Source organism: Malaclemys terrapin, chromosome 11 (assembly GCF_027887155.1).
Source record: "Malaclemys terrapin pileata isolate rMalTer1 chromosome 11, rMalTer1.hap1, whole genome shotgun sequence".
Taxonomy (NCBI): domain Eukaryota; kingdom Metazoa; phylum Chordata; order Testudines; family Emydidae; genus Malaclemys; species Malaclemys terrapin.
The window spans coordinates 15336788-15360369 of record NC_071515.1 but is presented as its reverse complement, the minus strand read 5'-3'; the positions used below and the strand labels follow the sequence as shown (position 1 = coordinate 15360369).

Sequence of the window (23582 nt, the reverse complement as noted above, 5' to 3'; positions counted from 1 at the left end):
GCCATTAGACCAGCTGAGAATCTGGCCCTGTCTTTGCAAAGATATACAGCAAGCGCAGGGAGGGAACACTTCCCAGCATCACCCTGCCAACATGCCTTCAAGTCTGACCTGGAGGATCCACCTCCTTGCAGAGAGAGCTAGCTTAATGTTTATTCCATACTTGGTTCCTAAGAACAATGCTAACAGGGCTGCCAGGTGGCACCGCTTGTTATGATGGTTTCTGTAATAGTTACACCCTCTCAGAACCCGGACTGAGGCCGTGGTTGCACCTCTTTAGTTAAACTGGTGCAAAAGGCTGTGTGAACACTCTTATTTGGTTTAAGAGTGTCATAGCGAGCTCTAGCATAAACCTAATCAATTTAAGCTAAACTGCAATAAACCAGGTTTAAAGAGATACAGGAGTGTCCACACACTCCACCAATGAGGCATTTAAACTCTCCCTTTTAGTTAAAAGAGCCACCAACTAATTTCAGCTACAGAGGCCACCATTTTAATGTTAGGAGCCTCCAGTTCCTGCAGAGGAAGGCACTAAGTAATGTACTGGCATGCAGAGAGAGATGGCTACACAGCTGGCAATGGCACATTCTTGTTATTTGTTTAACATAAATGGCAGGGCATAGTCCAGGTGACCAGAAAGATGAGCTGCTGGTGATGCGTGAGGGGGTGAGATTTCTATGCTCTCTTAGAAACAGCTCCAGGAAACAATTGTTTTGTTTGCCTATGGCGTGTTTTGAAGACGTGCCTCAAGCATCATGGGGCACTGATCAATACCAGTTAGTTCTGACATGGCATGAAGGACACGGCTTAAACTTACTTTGGGCCCTACCTCAAGGGCTGGAGGGGTAGTCATTTACTTTCCTTTTACCCTACTCTTTTATTTGCCCCCCCCCCCCCCCCCCGAGTCTGTCTTCCTTCCTTTATCTCTCTTACTGAGTCTTCACCCCATGGTAGTCCTCGACCCCCACCCCCAACTATAAAAAGACAGTGTGGGCCGATGGATAGAACACTGGACTGAGGTTCAGGAGTCCTGGGCTCTAGTCCCATCTTTGCCACTTGCTTCCTGTTTGACCTTGGGCAAGTCTCTTCAGGCTAGATATACCAGTGGGATTAGGCACTGCAATACCTAACTCTTAGGGGCGATAGATGGGGAAGGCCTAGTTTGAGAAGCCTGCTGCTTTTAGGCATGAGCTAGGGCTTAGCGCTGCCTGTGAGCTGTGAGGCAGTGTCAGGGCTGAGGCTTTTTTTTTTTAGGCACCTGCTGGGTTAGATGGCAGTTGAGCTGTAGTTTTGAGGATGTCAGGGGCACAAAATGTTGAACTTAGGTGTCTAAAAAGGTAGTCAGGCGCCCAAGTCTCTTTGTAGCTCTAGCTCTTGGCCTTTATTGCCCCTCAATCACTTAGATCCGGGGTTCTCAAATGGGGGTCGGAACCCCTCAGGGAGTCATGAGGTTATTACATTGGGGGGGGGGTTGCGAGCTGTCAACCTCCACCCCAAACCCCGCTTTGCCTCCAGCAGTTATAATGGTGTTAAATATATATTATTAATTATTATTATATTATATTATAAATATAAATATATTAAAATATGTTTAATTTATTAGGTGGGTCGCACTCATAGGCTTGCTGTGTGAAAGGGGTCACCAGTAAAAAAGTTTGAGACCCACTGCCTTAGACTGTAAGGATTTCAGGCCTGGCTTTCGCTGCGTCTGGGCCACACCTAGCACAGTGGGACTGATCTCAGTGGGGACCTCTAGGTGCTACCATAACACAGGTATTAATTTTGATCCCCATTCGCCTAACAATCTATGGTCAACTGCAGTGACCTGGCACTGGAAATGCTGCAGCTTCATTGCTAAAACCTGCAAAGAGTCCTGCACAATCAGCCAATCAATGCTGCTGTCTATCCTATCCCCTCAACCCCGCCCACCGCGAACTAGTGTGTCAATATTTTTATTATACAATTCTTCACCGTATACAGTCTCTGAATTAGCCCATAATGATGGCTACCATGGGAGCACAAATTTATATTCCATACAGAATGACAATTTGGACACATGTGAGAATTAAAGATGTGATGCCTTCAGACTGCCTGGTTATTATACACGCACACTCTCTGTCTTTCACTGTATCGCTGGGAAAACAGCAGAGAGGTCAACTGGTTTACTTAAGGCCCTCCATGCAATTACATTCCTTTTGTGCAAGTATAATGCTTGCAAATAGTCCTACAAAATACTGTTACATCCAGCTCGCCGACTGCTAAAATGTCACTGGATCAGAGCTAATAAACGGTCATTTATAACCTCCATAGCTAGACTTACTTCTAGGATGAATTTTAAGGAGGTGGGGTTTTGTAGTTTAATTCCCCATCCATTGCTTTCTGGCATCTTTTCACCTCCCCCCCCCCCCAGCATTGGATTGTAGCAGGAACAACTGCTGGCCGAGGTAGATTAGGAGCTCTGCTTGGTGCTGTGGCACACACCCAGTGAGAGGGCTATTTGGACTGAAGACACATGGCTCTGAGCACTGGTATTTAGAAGCTTGTGCCTGATCACGTTCTGCACAAAACTTCCTCGCCTGTTGTAGGCCCCGATTCAATGGCCACTGTAGTCAGTCTGTGTAGTACCTGGCTATGACAGGACCGATCTATAAAAGAGATGTCGGCATAGGTGTCGCTGGTGAGCTAATAGGGTGCTCAAAAATATGTGGCATAATTCATGGGTGTTGCGGGCCCAGTACCACTTGTTGTGTACTGCAATTGGCTTCGTCTGTGGCGCTTGTTTAGCACTGAGCCCCTATAAGTGAATGCTTGACAGCAAAATCCCTAATGGACTATAGGAAGCAGGGGGAGGTTAGGAGCAGGGGGTTCCGGGAGGGGGCAGTCAGGGAACAAGGAGCAGTGGGGGGAGGTTGGATGGGTTGGGGATTCTGAGGGGGACAGTCGGGGGTGGATAGATGGCGGGGGCCAGGCTGTTTGGGGAGGCATAGCCTTCCCTACCAGGCCCGCCATACAGTTTCGGAACCCTGATGTGGCCCTCGGGCCAAAAAGTTTGCCCGCCCCTGATCTAAGTGTTATACTACTGAGTGTGCTGATGTCCTGTATCCTGGGACATGCAAGTCCAACCCCCTGGACAAATGCAGAGATCCTACAGGCAGCGACCATTTACTCAAGCTTCACACAGGAATGTTGGGCTAGGCCCTGAGGAAAGAAAACAAATTGAACCTACTCTTAGTCGAAGAAAGACAAAAATGCTGGTTCCCCTTCTCCTAACACTGCCTTTCATGCTATGGTTAATTGTGGTGAACAGCACAGCCAGATGGCCAAGGGAAATTACAGCCAGAATGAACTGTCAGAAGCAGAGTAATCTGGAGCGTGGCCACAGAATACTTCACAACAGGATAACAGCCTGGAACGACCCACCAGCCAGCACTCGGGGAAAAGGCAAACTGAACGCTTCAAGGGAAACGTCTTGTTTGAATGAACGACACTCACCCGCCAATGAACACTGAGCAGATGTAATGTCTGAGGCAATATTAGGAATAAACTTGAGGGTGAAAAACAAGAGCTCTCAATCTGGGCCCAGGCCAACACCCATTGAAGTCAAGCGAAAAACTCCCATTGTCTTCAAGAGGCACTGGGCGGAAACCTCTGCCTGCATTCTGACCTGGTAATCAAATGTACTTAAATCGGGATAGTCATACTTGACATGCTTTTGTAACACGTGCTGAGATCTATTGTGGAAAAGAGCTATATGAGAACTAGGTATTTATTTATTATTCAGGTACAGTTCATTGACTACGTTACAATTTAACAAGAGTCAACCAAGAAACAAACCCCAGGCTATTAGCTGTACAAAAACGCAGCCCAGTGGCTCAATGTTCGCACTTTCTATAAAGATTCTTATATTGCACTCCTCATCACAGTGTCTGAGTGCCTCCAATAATGTGTTGTGCATTGTGACCACACACTCCAACACCATACACAAAACCTCCCCCAGTTGTCTGATCGTAGTTATAATTATGTTCAACACGGACATCAGTGGATTACTGCTGCTTCACACTGATGTAAATCGGGAGCAAATGTTCCCAATACTGCTGATTTCTTGGTGCTCTAAATGGAGGGTTGATTTTTAATCTGAAGCGTTTCAACGTCTCAATAACATTTCACTCATATGGGCTGCCTTTCAGAGTCCATGACGTTTGGTGTAGTCTTGAGTTTAACTAGCAAGTGGAGAAAACAAGTGCTTTGCATTTATAGAGCTCCTTTCACTGGAGGCGCTCAAAGTAATTTACGATACTTATGATCACCCCAGTTTGATAGCTAGCAAAACCGAAGCAGGGGGAAGTTGACATATGATTCGCCCAAGGAGAATCAATAACTGTGGGGAATTGTGCTGTTTAGTTTGGATAAGAAGCCAGCTCGCTTAGCTTCCCCTTTTCTAACTCCTAGATATCCCTGCCGCCAAGTGTCTGATTTCTGTTCACAGGTCTTTTGTATCACATCATGCCACTGCATGTAACCTCTCCCAGGAGAAATGTGCACACATTCTTTAGAGAAAGCAGGATGAGGAAACAGGAAATATGGGTGTTTCCTTTTTAAATACATGCAGGTAATTTGCAAGTGGAGGTATGTCAGTATTCATATGTCTCCTGTGCACCATTTGGTTTATAGCCCTCAGATTGCTATCATGTGGTGAATAATTCCGCTTATAGCTTTCAAATTGCTATCTGGTTGACAATCTTTCTGTTTTGCATCTTCAGCTGGTTACCTAGTGCCTTTGTTCCCCCTTGTTAATTGTGCAGTTTGGAAAGATTTTTGGAGGGAGAAAGAAAATTAATAAACTGCACCTGCTCTGCTTACAATTTTATGCTGGAAACTTTTGACTGGGAGAGACTTTTCCCTATGCCTCTTGCATGCAGTGTGTGCAGATCCCAGATTATGTCTCAATGGGATGTCTCTGGGGTGAAAAGGACTTTGAAGGGAGAGTTGGATATGGGACATTGCTTGCAGATAATATCCTGGAGTTTATAACTTCAGTTCTACATTTCTTTTTGATTTCTGTAATTTGAACTGAAAAGCTGATCATCAATCAGGGAGGAATGCTCCATCATAGGCGTCTCAGAAGGCTATGTGGTATGGTGACAATTTAGCTAACAAAATGATAATATTAACCTTCAGGGAGGGCCTGTTCAGACAACTTGTCAGCCTTCACACATGGATGGGTCTTTTTTTCCCTTCCATGTTTACATTAACTCCTGTTAACATTAACAGCAGTTACCGTGCATGGAAAGGAGAGTGGGCCTTGAAGCCTGGAGTGTGAATCCAGACTAGAGGAAACACATACTGAAATATATAGAGCAAGCCCAGTGGTAAACTGTCTATATCCAGTGCAGACTGTTAACCCAACACTGCTCTGATCTAGGTGAATATAAATGTGGAGTAAATCCATTGAGGTTAATGGAGTTATACTGATTTCACACCAGTGTGAGGGCAGGATTATGCCTTATTGTATTTATCACGCTTCAAGGCTCTGCCCTCCTTTGTGTAAGATTTAAACTTCTTAAATATTTTAGGTTTCAGAGTAGCAGCCGTGTTAGTCTGTATCCACAAAAAGAAGAACAGGAGTACTTGTGGCACCTTAGAGACTAACAAATTTATTAGAGCATAAGCTTTCATGGACTACAGCCCACTTCTTCGGTTTTAGGTGAATGTAGTGCTACTGCTGGGCTACTCAAATCCTAGGGTTGGTGGGCAGTGCCCACCAAAGTGCTGGAAGGTCACCCTTTCTTCACAAAACAGGTGTAGCATAGGCTTCCCCAGTCTCGCTGGGAATAGACCTGTCTTCTTCTAGAGAACTCGCCTTTCCAGAGGAGTAGGTATTTCAGGTCCTATATCAATTTAGTCCTTGATTTTGGCAGCTTCTAGTTAATGATGATGATATTTGTGACATGGACACCTGTCCACCAGGTACAAGGCTGAGAGCAACTCATTTGATAGAGAAAATCTCAGCCTTGGTTTTTCTACATAACTGGTGCGACTTAACTTTTATTGATTTGTCTCCTTTGAACATCTCAACCAAAATGGTCATCAGCTGGCAATAATTTTCACTCTCTACTGAAGCACTAGGTCATATAGGCCTGATGGTTCTCAGTATCCTGCAAACTGTCCAGCCCAGGCACAAAGCAAACCTCTCCCCCATTCAGAGTCTGCCTGTGTCCAATGCAGTAGCAACTCACATACTATGGTTATTAATTATCTATCAGTAGACAGCAGTTACAGAATCTCGACATAGCACTTTTGGCTCTGACTCAAGAGATTCCCTACCCTGTTAGCTAACAGAGCTGTAAAAACAGCTGGAAAAGGGGCTTGAAATGTAAATTTAAAAACACACAGTGGAATAAAATCCTACAAGCACCTCCTAGCTCAGCCAGAGAAGCCAGTTTAATTCAATTTACAAACTCTTCATTGAATATCCTGGCCACCAGACAGACTGTATAATTGGCGCAGACGACAGGTGTTGGGAAGTGTCACAGTGTGTTGTTGTGCCTGTGTATACTGAGGTTGATATAGAAGCGTGTGTTTCAGGTAATGCGCTGGGCACGGTCAAGACCTGGCTGCTTAATACTGTTACATAATTGTAAGGTCTGACTATGCTGTCTCCCCAACAATGTGCCGTATGGCGAGATGACTGCTGTGGCAATGGGCAGTATTGGCAACCCCAGATTTTCAAATATCATTAAATCAGGCCTCACAGAAAGACTGAGATTTTTTTTAAAAAATACTTTTTTCCCCAATAGACCTTTGAGCACTTGGGTCGTATTTTCAGGCTTTTTTTCTGCAACTATGATGGCTAGAAACTCACTTTTTTAATTGAGAGCTGCGAGAGAGTCTCACAATCATTGACTGCACGAGTTGGCAACAGTGCAGTGGTGAAATCCCTATGAGAGCAGTGGCATGCTATGAGGAGCTGAGATAATTATGACAATGATTTTAAGCTAGCTGGGAAGATTTCCTGGAAATTACTGGCAGTTTGAAGGTAGGAAAACATTTAGCCTCTCTCCATGCCCCACGGGGATGATCTTAGCTAGCCATTCAAGGCTGATTTTTTTCCCCTCTTCATTATCAATTGTGTTGCTGCTCATCATTTTCTGTCATTTTTCTCTTAGGCCTGATTGGTTTCATTGTAATAAGCAAATTTAGCTCATATGTTTGTGCTGGGGGGGGAAGGGTCCTGTAAGTCATTTCAGATGTGGCTTACCAGCCACGCTTTGCGGTAGCCCCACTGGATGTCCAGTTCCCTGCTCTGTGGAGAAGAGATTTGCACTTGGGTCTCCCCAGCCCAGACAACAGCACTGGCGATGTGTCGATGGACTCTGTTACAGGCCTTTCTCAAGCTCTCCCAGTTTTAACAAATAACTTTCAGTGGGGCAGGGACTTGAAGTTGGGTTTCCCACCGCATAGGGGAGTGCTCTGACCGATCGCCCATATCATCACTGTTTGCTTACCCTGGCTCAATGACTTTTCATTATCTATGAAGTAATTAGGCCAGGGAGAATGACAGTACATCATAGTGGTTAGGGCATTTATCTAGGATATGTGGGAGATCCCAATTCAAGTCCCTTCTCTACATCTGGACTAGTAACAAATTCATCCCTCTGTTTATTCGGGGATGGGACCCTTTCCTGGGTAGCTGATGCAGTTTGTTCCTTTACTCTAAGAGAAAGTAATCTTCTAGTGGTCCAGATTAGTTGCAAATGTCTTCCCCTAGTAGCCAATGCACTGGGGGAATGGAGTGACAGTTGTGCAAAAGCTGCTGGTGCCACTGCACAGGGAAAGCCACAATCTTGCATTTCTGTTTCCATCTTCCAAGGGGAAAAATAAATGGACCATTGCAGTATATTTACCCTTCTTCCTATGTTATCCCAAGACAGGCATACTCAGTTGCTGCAATCGTGCAGCCATCAATGAAAAATCTGAGGCACACAAAGGAACATTTCTTTCATATTTTATTGAATTTCATTTATATTAAATTAAAAATATATTTCTGACAGATTCATGTAACAAAAATGCAGAACAGTTTTCAAATTGTTCGGCTGGGATGATCAGTGGGGGATGAGCTAAGCGGATCCCAATCTACATTTGTCTTAACAAACAGGTAAAAGCGCTATTACCAGGAGGAGGGATCTGGGAGTGTGTACACTGAAAAGAAGATCCTAATCAGACAAAGAAAAGAGCCACTGGTTTCTCCCCAGCCTCCAAAGGAAAAAAAAACACAACATGAAAAATCAAGGCAAAGGGAAATAATACTAAAATATATAGCTAATATTAACCCAAGTCAGTATGTATTTTAACAGTGCATAATCCTTCATAGCTGAAATATGAGACAAAAGGTTAAAGTAACATTACGCCACACACAATTGGCATACGTTACTGTGTAAGCAAGTGCAGAAAGTCTGAACATACCACAATAGTGCTAAACACAGAGTCACACAGAATGTCAAAATGATATCTCCAACAAAAGCTAAAAAAGGAAATAAATCACCAGCAAATTACTTATATACAAATCAATCCTAAAGACAATTATGTTCTGAATAATGATGTCCACAAAAAGAAAATAAAAACAACATTATCCTTATTTACAAATGCAACTAGCCATGTCTTTAACAAGCTATAAAAATACTATTCACATTTTCAAAGTAACATACAGTAGTTTTTTTTTGTTTGTTTCAAAAGGTAGCTAACTCTGAGTGCACCGTGTCATGTGAATGAGGAGGTCATCTTCCAACATGGTATTGCTTCTCTTTTCCTTGAAGGTACTTCACAAGGCAGAGATCTTTTTGTTTGTATTTTTACACTTTAAGAACACAGGGAATTGGCTAAAAAATATAACACTCTAAATTTCTGCCTTTTCAGGTACCTCCAGTTAAGCACCCCATGTTGACTCTACAAGAGAATGCTTTGATGAGAAGATGGAGTGGGATGGGAAAGGACAATGAACTCAACAATTTTCTTGCACTGCGAATAGGGCATCTATTCTTGTAGACTCATCTAATTCCTCTGGTGTGACCTTTCTTGGAATCTGATCCATTGATTCTATGCCCATTGAAGCCAAACTTTTGAAAGTCTACCTATCATACAGCCTTGAGCCTTTTCAGAGGGAGGAATGTATAGAGGTGAGCCTAAGCAGTGGATTTCAGAGCCATATTTGGATTAGAGCGGGTTGAAATGGGGAAAATAGCAATTTTTCTGATTTTTTCCCCCAGTTCTATATTCAAAATTTGTAATATTTCAACCTGCTCTACACTTTGGCTGAAAAATGGGTAAAAAAAGAATTTGTGAACATTGCTTTGTTTTTTTAATTTCTACATTTTTTTTTCATTAACATTAGAAAATATTTTCATCAACTCTAATTTCTGGGGCCACTCAGATATGCTGTATCATTTTGGGGCCCATCTCTACATATTCCAAGCCAACCCTTCCAAAAATCAACCTATAAAAAGGCAGCTTCCAGCATATACACAGGCCATCTAAGTTGTATCAACTTCAAAGGGCGGGTTGTTTTAGTGCATTCAAAGTTAGTTACCCTTTACACAGCTGCTCAGTTTAGTAATCGACCCATTTAACAGCAGTACCAGTTTATGCTACATATTTCATAGTACCTTACTTCAAAAGAACGGCTTACATATCTACACTTACTTATAAAATACCATTCACAGTTTGTTACTGTGGTTTTCCCAAAATGGTTGAGTCTTCGGAGTGCTATGGAAAATACAGTGTTTCCGCCCCACAAAGGTTGAAAGGGTAACATGGCTCTCACACCACTGGAAAGGAAGAATTTGCAAACAATGCACATCTGAAACAACCAGAATGAAATTGCTTTCTTGTCAGAGCAAGTACAGGACTTAAGCACCTAAATTCCACTGAGGAGCTGACACTTCATTGTTTTGGACCAGATTTGGGTAGGCTTACTCATGCTGTACCGCTCTTGTGACTACCACCAATGACATGACTAGGCAGCTGCGACCATTGTTATTTCACTAATCACGATCATCTGACTGTTCCCCCCTCTAGCCATCTGTTATTGCTTCTTGTCATATACTAAAAGTTGTAACATAAGGGGGACTGGAACCAGTTTAACTGGAAGCATGTGCGTAATCCCACCAACTTCAATGGAACTTCTGCGAGTGCTTGGATCAGGATGTTTTCCTGAATTGGGACCCATAATCTATGCACAATACCCAACACCAATCATTGATTTGTTCTGCTATACAAATAATAATACCTTACGACTTGAGTAATCCCAGTGCCATTAATGCTACGAAGTAAGGTACTTCCTGTGAGTAAGGGTGTCTGACTCTGGCCCTTATCTTTGAAAAAAGCGGAGCAGTGTTACAATACCAACTAGGAAGTGGCATGGGGGGTGGGGGGAAAGTTTGTCGACAAACTAATTTGGACAGCCTAAGCTAGTGCCTCCAGCCCTACAACTTTGATTCTGTGCATTTGTCCTGTTTTTAAAAATGTACTTGAACAAATAACTTTTCCTACCCATCTGTGTAAAGCTCACTGAAAAAAAACATTTTAAAAAATCAGCTAAAAAAAGCAACACTAGGCAAAGGCTCCCCTATTAGACTGCACCAGTCTCTCCCACGCTATGAAGCGTGAAAATAAAAGAAAGAACACTTCTCAATACTGCATAGGCCCAGCTTTCTAAAACAAATAGATATGGTTACATTACAACAAATGTTAGCAGCAGTGGGAGGTCAATGGTAATGAGAGAATTACAAGTGGCAGATTCGAAAGGGAGCAGGAAACTGATACAACTAAATTTACAGGCTTCATGTTGTTATTGCGACTGAAAGAAGAACTTACCTTTTAAAAAGGGGTTTACAGAGTGAAAAATAAAGGCGACAGCATCAGCCTGGAGTAACTCTTCAAAAGCCAACCAGCATCCTGGTAACAAAGGGCCTGTGTCTCATTTATACAAAGGCCCTTATACATCAGTGTGTAAAGGGGCCTTAAAGTGGGTGCCACTATCACTGACTATGCTATAGCACCTCTGCACCCACCTTGCATTTACAACCAGGAAAACGTGACTGGGTGTAAAATGCTAATCAAGGCCCCTTAATACCGCTCTGGCAAATATCACCCCCTGGTCCATAGCTGGCATAATAGCTCTACACCATCCCAGCCCCCTGGAGCAGATCAGAGGGGGTGTCCTGAATGCCCTGCAAATAGCCTTGGCGTCCCAAGGCACATACATAAGGAACGGTGGGAAACAAAGCTTAAGTTAGAGCAACCCTGAGGCTGCTACACTGTGGAAGGGTCATGGCCCCAGAATAGAGGCAACCTGATTCAGAGTGGCGCTAAGACTCCTTTATAGCTTGCTCACTGCATAAAGAATCCTTTCGTTTAAAGTCCCTGCATGCTGCCACGGTGATGTAAAAGAGCCTTAGTGCAAATGAGATGTCAGGCCTCCATTGTACAAAGGTGCCTTGGAGTAACTAAACCTCAGGTCCCTGCCCCAGTCTCTTACACCAAAGGTTAGGTATCTCCTACCCGCTTTGCACAGCTATAAGTGATTACACACGGTGCAGGGCACCTGAGACGCGGGCTCAGAGTGTTCACTTTCCTGCAAACTGTTGAGCGAAGGAAGGTTTCCCATGTAGGTCATACGCCAGCTCCCGTTGCCTTCAGTGTGTGCAGGATCGGGGTCTCTTATGTGTGCGTCCCATTCTATTCTGCCCCACTGAAACAACGTGAATTAGCTTCAGCCTCGTCTGGGAGGCATTCCCCTTAGCACTACAAGCTGTGGGAGGAGCAAAGATGGACACGCCCCATAGTCCATCAACCCACAGAAATAAACGGCACACGCTGACTGGGCTGCAACTTGTGCAGTCAGGTGATGGCATCAGTCAATTAAAAGCTGCAAAATATCTGGCAGTGTTAACACAGAGTTTCTCAACACAATTAGGAAGGTTTCTGGTCTGAGGTTAGTCCTTGCAGCAATGCAGTGGATCTGAGTCTCTTGACCTAAGGCTCTGGTCATTTCCATTGTTTTCTAACTTAACGAGGTAATTTCCACTGACCAGAAAAAAAACTTGATTTAAAGAATCTTTTGCATTTGTCAATTTAAAAGGAATGTGTTACAAGGGATGCTGTCAATTTACAATCTAGTCAAATTCCATCCCTCCCAAATAATTAAAAAGGATGCGGTTGACTTGACGTATAGTCCAATGGTGTTTCACACAATCAAAAAAAAATCACATTTTTTTTTGTCTAAAATTTGTTTATCTACTAGTGTTACATGTAACACTGAGCTTGGAAAGAGACTGAAAACAAAACAAAACCAACAGCGTGTTCATCTTTCATTCAGTTTGCCTGTGACAATACTTGGCACATGCACTGTTTGTTTCCCCTGAAAAATTAATCATTGTGCTCCAGCAATAGGGGACAAAGAACCATTTCAAAATAGGAAAATATGCTTATAAAGTCATTAAAAACTGACTGTGTTCTTTAGGGACAGGAATAGCACTTGAGTTTTGACTAGGTGATCAAAACAAATTCAGTCAAAACTTGTTTTTCATGGAAAAACTGAGTTTAAATGAAATTTTTGATGAAAAGCATCTGCTTTCCAAAGAAAAAAATGATTTAATTAAAAAAAAAAAGAACATCTGTCATGATCTGTGGCCTCCCCTTACCATAATTAAAATTAAACCTAGCAGTGACAGATTTATTTATTTCATTCTTGGGAAGTGCTTGGCTTTTACAGGCGGGTGGATCAGAAGATAGCTAGATTTTTCTGTTGAAAACATTTGGCCTGTATGTAACAAAACATACTATCGACTTTGTAGGTCGAGGTTAATCATCCCTTGAGGTTAAAAAAAAAAAAAAGAATCTAGATGTTTAGGTCAATACCTAGATGTTTAGGTCAATTCTGCTTGTACCCAGAGCAATGAATTGTTAAAGGCAATTTTTGGCAACAGGACTAACCCAAACCAGTAACCCAGGATACATAAATGGACATCATTTGTTACTTTGCATTTCACAGGCTGCATTTACATTTGTTGTATTAACTGTTTGGTTTTTTTTAAAGACACATTTGACACTGCTCAGCCTATAATTGTGAGCCTGCTTCTGGGTTTCATGCTCCCTGCAAGGAGCCGCTGTATTTCCATGTGACTTGGTATATTTTAGCCACAATCAACAATTAAAAAAGTAAATAAATAAGTCTTAAAACACTTTTGGGCAAAAGAGTTAAACTGTTAAAGAACAACCATATTTACACTTCATTTTTTTAAACGGGGCTTGTTTTTAATGTTGATGTTACTGAATTATCAAAGAACCCAAACAGGTGTTCTACCTTCCATTAGCAGATGGATTCTAAAATCCTTATAGTGATTTGCCTTCAATATTTTCAAGGTGTGCACATTTCTCTCACAGTCAGTCTTTTAGCGCACTGCTCCAAACACAAATACACAACCTATACGTAGATTTCCATTAGAACGTTACTCTTCTCTTACATCTGTTCAATGACGGCGATCAAGCCTCCCGCCCCCCACATCCTCCTTAATATTCTAAGCTTTCTCTGAGTCACAAAAGGAACATGATAAAATTCTGGGATGAGTGTTTTTATTTGTCCAGTCTCACTTCAAGAGGCTTAATATTACGCACTCTGATTGTTCCCACTGGCATATGTTTCTGAAGGTCTGAGGGGGTCTAATTTCCCCTAATGCTTGCCTGTATCTCCCATTAACCTCACTGGGAGTTATGGGAAGGCATCAAGAGCAGAAGAGACCTCTCCACAGAGACAGACCTTCTTTCAGATGCATGGCGCTTCTGTGGTCATCCATCCTGCTTTAATGGTCAGCTGTTCATTTCATTCTGCCACAACAAACTGATTTATTACATGGCCACATGGCCACTAGGCCTCCTTTTAATAGCAGCAAAGACTTTTTGTTCTTGTTTATAAACCATTTATCTACATACAAGGTTTATGGGCTTAATAAGTGCACAGCAGCTGGTAATTAAGTTCCGCTGGTTCAAATTGACTTGAAGCACCTAATTCAGTAATGCCCCATTGGCTGAGCCAGCCTTGACCTGAAATCTTGATGGACACTGTAGGGACCAGCCACAAATTCTGTTTAAAAGTACAACACTAAGAACCCAGGTTTGAAATCCAAGGTCTCTTTCCAGGCCAGAGCTGACTTTGTCTAGCAAGGCCTATGGCACAGACAATTAAGTAATTATTGCATGGCGGCCCTGGAAATAGGGAGGGGAGAGGTCAGGCAATTATGTAATGTCACCTCATGAAGCAATCACTGGCTGCTTGTATAACATGGCCTGACATCCACTCCTAAAATTAACTTAAAATGGCAGACTGAGGGTGAGGGTCAGGGCTTACTCTCCAGTCTGCCTCTTTCAATTTGAGGGGTCAGATCTTCCTGACAGGGTTATGGCAGGGAGCTCTCCAAAGCTCATGGTGGCTGTCCATTAAAATGTTAGGATTTAAGAGAAAATATGCATTGCTTCCAGACTGTTCACCCCTGTTGCTGGGTTCCATCATCCAAAAGGCCTTCATTTCAATAGTACTAAAGTGCATACATTGGAATATTGTTGTCCCTCCTAGAATTTGAGTCTAATTAGATAGATATCTTTTCTTTAAAAGCCTAAACAACTAGAAATGCAGTGCATCGAAAGCAAGACACCATCCCCATTCTCCTCTTCCACTTCATGTGGTGTTCCATTTTGATGCTAAAATGATTCAAAAACTCTGGCTGGAACTATTTTTAGCCATGGGGGGATAAACTAAAGGTCCTGTGAAAGCTGAAGTTGACAAAAGGGAAATAAGTGCATGGAGATTGACTCATTAGTTACATTTTTGACTGAAAGCTGTGTGTGTCATGCACATATTGACTTTAAAAACCTTGTATGTACCAGCTTATGTGATGGAGAAATCCTCCTTTTAGAAAACTATAGTCCTTGCTGGGCCCCAAGCCAGACCTGGCCATTCTTCTCCCCAAATCCCCTTCACTGTTTGCTCTGCTTTTCCTTCATGCAGCAGTGTTTGAACTGGTTACTCCTTCACTGTATTCTCTGAAGTAGTCAATATACTGGCCTTTCAGAACCAGCGGATACTGTTCCAAAGACGTGACTTGCTTCATTTTGGCATTTCCACAGTCGTCCTTTATATATAATTTCACTTTTTAATTTAAAATTATTTTATTTTGCTGGTCGCTTCCATATTGCTTCATTCAAAATCCAGAAAACAGTCCAGAGCGAGGACAAATAAAATCATAGCTTAAGTGCAAACTAACTTTCCAGTGAACTGCTATGTGCGTTTTATCCACTCCAGTGTCTTTCTTCCAGTTTAAAGAACTCCTTAGTGGGCCATCCCTAAGACCACCACCAGGTTTCCTGAACCTATTAAACTCTCCTCCTTCTGTCTTGTCCTCAGTGTTGCCTACTGCATCCCCAACTACTTTAATCGATGAGCAAAAAGAAAGAGAGGAGAAGTTGTAAGGGTACTTTGTTTGTATTAAGTAGGTATAAAACATGAAGGTGAGGCTCTGTGCCTCTCTTTTCGCTTCAATGGAGGATATCAGCTTTTTGTGTTTTCTTTCTTTCCTGACGGGATTCTTGTGTTGAAAATACTTGTCGTCATGGCGACACATACCAAAAAATTGCACTGTCATGCACAGGAGCGTTGAGTGAAAGTCTTTGCTGTTAGGAAATGGGATTAAACTGTGGGAGTGGCTAAGAAGAGGGGACTGGCCAGAGACAAAGTCTCCTCCTTTTTTAATTTATTAGTTATTTCTTTGATGGCTGTGATGAAGAACTGAATGGTTATGAAAAGTTGGGTTAGCTGTTTTCAGTTGCCAGGATAGAAAGTGTTAGAGAAAGAAACTGGCTTCTCCAATCTCAATTATTATGCTATCACATGTGATATAAAAATTGTCCTTTTTCCCCCCTTAATGGAAACTGCATTGCGATTTCCAGGAATGCTGAATAGGCTTTCCTCAGTTTCTGCTGATAGAAACAGACACTGTGTGACTTCCCCTACAGCATCTGAGTTGAATCACTGAGAACTAACTTGACAGCAGCCAACATGCCACTGGCCTTTACTGGTATTCACTGGTTCGTCTGACCTTCTGACCCTCAGGGTCTGTGAAAGGTGAGAAATGCCAGCTTTTGGCCTTCTTTCATTCCTTCATTTAGTCTTTCTTTCTTTCCTTCCAGGTTCCTAACCTGATCAGCAAATGACTCAAAGGTGTCCTTCTACTTGGAAATATCAAAGTGAGTGAACTGGCAAAAAGAGGAAGCTCACGGGAGACAGAGAGGGAGAGAGAGAGAGAAAGAAAGAAAGAGAGACTGGCGGCTAGAAGGGGTTGCCTCTCTACTTGTGTAATACTGATGTCACTACACCACCGTGTTTCGATGTCTGTAGGGTGGCGGAGGCAGCACAGTGCCAGGCTTCAGGGAGAACTCAGAGAGGTATTCAGGGTTCTCTGCCACGATGGGCCGGATCCGTCCATTTTGTTTGTAAAAATATTTTGTGCTGTACTCCTGCAGGTAGTCCGGGTGCTGGAGGGTGCTTCGTGGTGGCAGACTGTGATTCCAGTAATCCGGGTTGTTGAAGGCCTTCTTGGATTTCTCTGGCAAAGGAAGCCCATTGTTCTTCAGGTACTCCGCGTTTTCCAAGGTATTAGCAAAGGTGCTGAGGTACAACGGCTCGTTCACATACTCGTCCTCTGCTTTGGGCTGCCCGTTCGGGGCGCTGTGATACTCAGGGTTGTCCAGAGCTTGAAGATCACCGTTCTTTCGTCGGGAGACAAATGGGTTCTCCTCTACTGGGTTCAGGTAATCTAAAAAAGATAGAAGGTATGTCAACACATGGTAATGTGTCCACACAGCAGCAAGCATCTCTGACTGGCAGCTCATTTGAATGTAAACTTGAGACCAAGGTTCCCAATGGTTACAGCACTCTTTACTTATCTTCACTTCACTACTATCAAATAGTGCCAAGTCCCTAAATGAGATCTGGGCCACATTGAACCAGGTACTGTACAGACTCATAATGGGAGACAGTCCCTGCCCAAAAGAGGTTAGTGCCTAAACATGGCTAAAGGGTAGGAGACAGGAAACAGAGAGATTAACTGACTTGGCCAAGGTCACCAGGGAGTATGTGGCAGTGCTGAGAATAAGGATTGTTGATTAATTGCAGTTACCTCACGCAATTAACTCAAAAAAATTAATCGAGATTAAAAAAATTAATAGCAATTAATTGCAGTTTTAATCGCACTGTTAAACAATAGAATACCAATTGAAATGTATTCAATATTTGTGGATGTTTTTCTACATTTTCAGATATATTGATTTCAATTACAGCACAGAATACAAAGTGTACAGTGCTCACTTTATATTATTATTTTTGATTATAAATATTTTCACTGTAGAAATGATAAACAAAAGAAATAGTATTTTTTCAATTCATCTCAAACAAGTACTGTGGTGAAATCTCTTTATAGTGAAAGTGCAACTTACAAATGCAGATTTTTTTGTTACATAACTGCATTCAAAAACAAAACAATGTAAAACTTCAAAGCCTACAAGTCCACTCAGTCCTACTTCTTGTTCAGCCAATCACTAAGACAAACAAGTTTGTTTACATTGATGAGAGATGAGGCTGCCTGTTTCTTATTTACAATGTCACCTGAAAGTGAGAACAGGTATTTGCATGGTACTTTTGTAGCCAGCATTGCAAGGTATTTGTGTGCCAGATATGCTAAACATTCATATGCCCCTTCATGCTTCAACCACCATTCCAGAGGACATGCAACCATACTAATGACAGGTTCTGCTTGATAATGATCCAAAATAGGTGACATTGTAAACAAGAAGTGGGCAGCATTATCTCCTGCAAAAGTAAACACATTTGTTTTTCTGAGCGATTGGCTGAATAAGAAATAGGACTGAGTGGAATTGTAGGCTCTGAAGTTTTATATTGTTTTATTTTTGAATGCAGTTTATTTTTTTACATAATTCTACATTTGTAAGTTCAACTTTCATAATAAGGAGATTCCACTACAGTACTTGTATTAAGTGAATTGAAAAATACAATTTCTTTTGTTATTTACTGTGCAAATATTTGTAATACAAATAAATATAAAGTGAGCACTGTACACTTTGTATTCTGTTTTGTAACTGAAATCAATATATTTGAAAATGTAGAAAACATCCACAAATATTTAAATAAATGGTATTCTGTTATTGTTTAACAGCGCAATTAATCCCGATTATTATTATTTTTTAATTGCTTGACAGCCCTTCTGGGAACCAAACCCAGATCTCTCTGAGCCCAGTGCTTTAACCATGGATCAATCTCTAGAAGAGTTGGCTGTATGGTCCACTGAACAAAGAACTGAAAGGAGGATACTGGGGTCTATGCCTGCCACTGATTCTCTGTGCGACCTTGTCTAAGTCACTGAAACTCACCACTATCTCAGCATCCCTACCTGGAAAATGCTAGATTAGCATTATCTCCACTCAAGTCTCCTCTGTACTATAAACATTTCCACAGTCTAACCCTGTATGGCTGGTTTATTAAAAACACAGCTATCTGACTGATTAAAAGCTGCCCCGACTGAGTGACAAAGGGCCTCAGAATGTGGAGGAACAAAGATTCTAATTAGCACCGACAGGGACACAGAAGAGTTCCTGAGCTAGCTCTAAACTGAGAGTAGGACTGTGTGAAATTAGTACAAAATGTCAACACTGTGATGTAAACAATACTGAGGGTCACAGCTGAAAGGAGGAAAGGTTAATGGCATGTGGTGCTTGGAGGGAAGAGGAGGGTAAGTCACTCTCACACAGCAGCACAAAGGATTTTCGATTTCCACCAGAAACCCATTAGGAACAAAATGTTGGCAGGCTGGACGGTTGGGAGATATTGCACACCTCTTCTGGACTAATGCAACATTGTTAGCAAGTTCTCTCCTGAGGTCAGAGCCTGTAGCCCTCAGGCCTTGGTTACCGTGTGTTAACTGACCTACAGGGTCTCAACAGCTCTCTATGAGAAACAATGTTTCACTGTAAAACACAAAGCACATCAGATGCAGAGAGGGCAGGGTGACCAAGAGGTCAATGGAGCTGTTTGCAAGGGTAGTGGACTGTAAATGGAATTGCTTGGAGGTTAACTATAGAAAAAAAAAAAAAACATCACTGATGGGGGACATCTGCAATGAGAAATGTCAGAAGTATCCAGTTCATTCAAGTCCAAAACCAGCTGGATAAAATCCACTCCTTGAATGGATTTTGTCTTTCATCCTGAAGGATCCCAATGCATCTTATTAGATTATGCACTTAAGAGTGGCATTAAGCCACAGCCCTGGATAGGGGGTGGTGTGCACCTCACTGGGAAGTAGGCACAATATACCTGAATCTCCATTGCCTTGCATCTAGTGTGTCAGTTACACTCTGGTGTGAGTGAGTGGAGAACCCCATACAAGGTGCAAGGCAGTGAAGATTCAGGCTGTTGTCTAGGGTTACAATATCTCATAAATAAAAAAGAGGACCCTCCACAGGCCCTAGCCCCGCCCCAACTCCGCCCCTTCCCCACCCTAACTCCGCCCCCTCCTCCCTTCCACTCCCAGCCAGGGGGAAAGGGCTGCCCCAGTGCTACCGGCTTCAGGGTTTGCCGGGCAGCCCCCAGACCCTGCGCCCCCAGCCGGCGCTTCCCCAGCGCAGCTGGAGCCCAGGAGAGGAAGCGCCCAGCCGGGGGTGCAGGGTCTAGAGGCTGCCCGGCAAACCGTGAAGCCGGTAGCGCTCGGGCTTTGGGCAGCCCCTATGCCTCCAGACCCTGTGCCCCCAGCCAGGCACTTCCCCTCCCGGGCTCCGGCGGTGCAGGGTCTGGAGGCACGGGGGCTGCCCGAAGCCGGTAGCGCTCGGGCAGCCCGGCTCTTAAACAGAGCCGAAGAGTCGGGGAGGAGCAGAGCCGCCATTTTCCCGGACATGTTTGGCTTTTTGGCAATTCCCCCCGGCGGGGGTTTGACTGCAGAAAAGCCGGACATGTCCAGGAAAAAGAGGACGTATGGTAACCCTACTGTTGTCTCCAAGGAACAGGGGATGGGGTAGCTCACGGTGAACCTCTGGAGAGGGTGCAATGTGCGATATTCCATTGTAGCCAAGGATTAAAGAGGTCAGATACATTTAGGATATAGAGGTGAAATATCAATATTAATTAATGTTATAACAGAAGGCCAAGAGGCCTTAGGTCTGTAAGATATTTAGCTTAGCCAAACAAGGCCTCAGGCCTAGATAGGCTGACATGAGCAGCTAACCAATGAATGACCTTGTGTCAGAAGCTGAAACAGTTACAGTAATAGATGTGTTACCTGCTGGTATTTAGGAAATGTATATTGCAATGGACCTGGTCAGAAGGGTTTGGGGATTTTTGCAGACCTAGGATGTCAGCAGATGTGCTAACCACAAGTTGTTATGGTGACTGAGGGACCTAAATGTTAATGAGTATATTGGGAACTAACAAGTTAGCCTGTGAAAAACAGGGCACCTCAAATTTAATGGAGTGTGGAAGCACTAAAGGAAAAGGGGTTGAAACCTTCGTAAATATGTCTGAACCCCAGTGGGTGTCAGTGTAACTCATTATAAAAGACATAAACCAGCCTGTGTGACATGGGAGAGGATGATGAAGATGATGTTGAGGAAGTTAATGACTCCCATTCTGGAATTGTGAGTGATGACAATCAGAAGGCCAGACACTTTGTACTACCTCTCTGTCTGCTGTTGTATTTCACTGTTTGCAGGATTGTTTATCAGCTCAGTGGATTTGTTAATAAAGGGACTCGTGATAAACTGCAATTCTTTCTTGTGTATTCCTCGGCTCGCTCATTCTAATAATATTGGTAACAATCTTCCTGATGCTGTAGCCGCTGCCGAGACTGAACACATATCGACCATTGCAGGCTCAGAGATTAATCAATAATCAATATAAAAATCTATCAGGCTACACCTTGTTCCAAAGCAACTAATCCCCACTCTCAACTCTTCCTTCCCCGTCTCAGAAGGCTACAGTCACTAATCTCAAACAGTCCAATCAGATAATTTATACAAGGTTTTTCACTAGCACCTCTCTTGAGCCCTAATTCTTCAAAGCACTTAAAGACATGCTTAGAGTTAAGCACACACTCAAGTGCTTTGCTGAATGAGGGTGCAGATGAGCAAAGCTCCTTGCATCCTTTTCACCTCCCCTTGGCACCTGTGAAGTCACAATCCAGCTCTATATATTGGGCCATGAAATTTAGCTGCTGTTCAACAGTACCAGTCACGTAAGTTCTTTAGAAACGCAGGAAAGTCCACAATAACTTCTCCAATGGAAAACACAGAAGGAATTTAGGTACAGTAGGAACATGTAATTATACACGCTGGAATTGTGTGTGTGTGTGTGTATTTCAGCCAAAAATTTGTGATTAGCTCAGTCAGATCTTTCACCGCAAAATGCTAGAGGTTTACCTGTTGTGGGTTTGTCTCGCATCGGAGTCATGTACCCATCTTCATCCAGCTCGCCCCGTTGGCCCCGCTCAGGTACAAACACTGTTGGGTCAGCGCTGTACCTCTGAGTGCTGCTGTCCTCTTGTGCGAGGGTGGCCACCTGCTTCCGTAGCGTACCATTACAGCAAGTGTCGTCAAAGATCTCTGCCGTGGCCCCCTGGATGGCTGGCACCTCCGGAGTTATGCAGCTGACAGCTCTGTATGGTGCAGGCACTCCTTGTTCTGTAGCAAAGCCGCCGCCTCTGTACACAAACTGGTTCTGTGAGAAAGACAAAGTGGTGCAAGAGAGAAGGACAAAATAAAGCAAATGACTAAACACAGGTGTGGAAGCTCCTTTGGTTTCACATCAATGTTTCATTTTATCAAATGGTCAAAGCCTTGTCTAGGCCGGGGAGGCTTGCCACCATTACAACCTCTGGTGAAGATACACAAAGCCTCTATTTGCACTGGTGGTGCGTACCTGGGTTTCGGCCAGACTGGAACTCCAGCAGAGACAATAATGGTTTTGCCTGTTTACATGAATGCAACTACACAAATTGCTGGCCACCAACAGCTGGTAGTAGGGCAAGTCCCCAGTCTGTACAAGGCCTAATACTGAGATATACAGTAGCAGGGACCATAATGTGTAGGTCTCCTTAACTACTGGGCTGGCAAGAACAACTGCTCTCCTAACATCAAACCTTAAACCTGACCTGGTGGAAACCTTCCTCCAGAGAGGAGAGAAAAAGCCTCCATCTCTGAACTGTCTTTATTCAGAGTGGGCCTGGTTTTGGTGTAAACAAGTAGCAACAGTCAAAGAGCAGTCATGTAAACTATACACTTCTTCCATTGGGAACTGAATTTTAGCTTGGTACGATGCTTTCCCATTGGTGCATCAACTCATGGCTTTGGCTCAACCTAATAACTGCTCGTCAGGATGAGCACATCACGTTCAGAATCATGACAAAACAGACAATCATCAAAGCACTTTACCTAGATCCTTTTTATGAACTATGATCACCCATTTGGGATGCATAGTATCATAGAACTCTGGGCTTCCTGATGAATCCAGACTGGGATTAGAGAGACCTTGTAGGTTTGCCCAACCTATGTATTAATTCTAGTCACTGTTGGCACTGGAGTAAATTGGGCAATTTATGAAGAGAATAGGGGAGTAAACAGAAGGTTTAAAAAGCCGAAAAAACCTAAAGGATGAAGGTTGATTGTGAAATACTTACTCCTGACATAGGGGCGTAGGCAGGAGGAGGGCTGTGTCCAAGTTCACTCTAATAGGAAAGAAAAATGGAATGATGGATATAAGAAGAAGTCACATGAGCTGTATGAACTAATGGGGAAAAACATGCACAACAGTGAGGTTTACTGAAGAGGGGTCAATTCCGGCCATTCCTACTCAAGCAAAACTTCCAATGAAGTCAGCAAGCCTTCGGTGTTAATGGGAGTATTACCTGAGTAGCGCCTGCAAGATTTGTCCTTAGTTGATTAAGAATGGGTGCTGCACTTGCTGAGAGATGAGTGTGTCTTGCCAATATCCTTGGTTTAATTTTTGAAAGGACAGATTGTACAGAGAGACTGACGTACGCATGCAGAAGGCAGGCTCATCCCAGAGACACTGCAGAGCAGGGAAGGGTGTGGGATGCCACCATTTCTAAGCAGCCTGGGCTATACAGAGAAGGTTTCCTTTTCCACTCTTATCAACCAGCGAGGACAGGGTAAAAACTATGGGAACTTTGAACTCAGGCAGCGGGTGAGCTAAGGTGGCTTTAAACCACCTTTGTGCCCTCCCAATCCTGAGCTGCTCCAGGAGATGGAGAGGCCCTTGGCCTCTTTTACATAGCCCTGGGGGCCTCTCTAAGTTCTGGAAGCCTCTCTGGGGTGTCCTATGGGCCCTGGCATTGCCTGCAAGCTCAGTAGAGCTGCATGCTGGGGCCCTGTTCCAGATGTGGCCCCTGCTCCTGACTCACCTCCTCTTCTCCAAACTCTACCCCCCAGCATACCTCATATGCCAGGGCTTTCAAGGGACT

General features: G+C 43.3%; 1 protein-coding gene across 1 annotated transcript in view; it reads right to left on the bottom strand.

The window, feature by feature from the left end:
- Positions 1–15802: 15802 nt before the first annotated feature.
- The window catches only part of ERBB4 (erb-b2 receptor tyrosine kinase 4), a 978527-nt gene continuing 970747 nt past the window's right edge, over positions 15803–23582 (bottom strand). The window contains exons 26-28 of the mRNA XM_054044415.1: positions 22779–22826; positions 21523–21820; positions 15803–16859 (exon numbers count right to left, since the gene is read on the bottom strand). Coding sequence (XP_053900390.1) covers positions 16414–16859; positions 21523–21820; positions 22779–22826 — 792 coding nt within the window. The 3' untranslated portion in view covers positions 15803–16413. The remainder of the gene's footprint in view (positions 16860–21522; positions 21821–22778; positions 22827–23582) is intronic.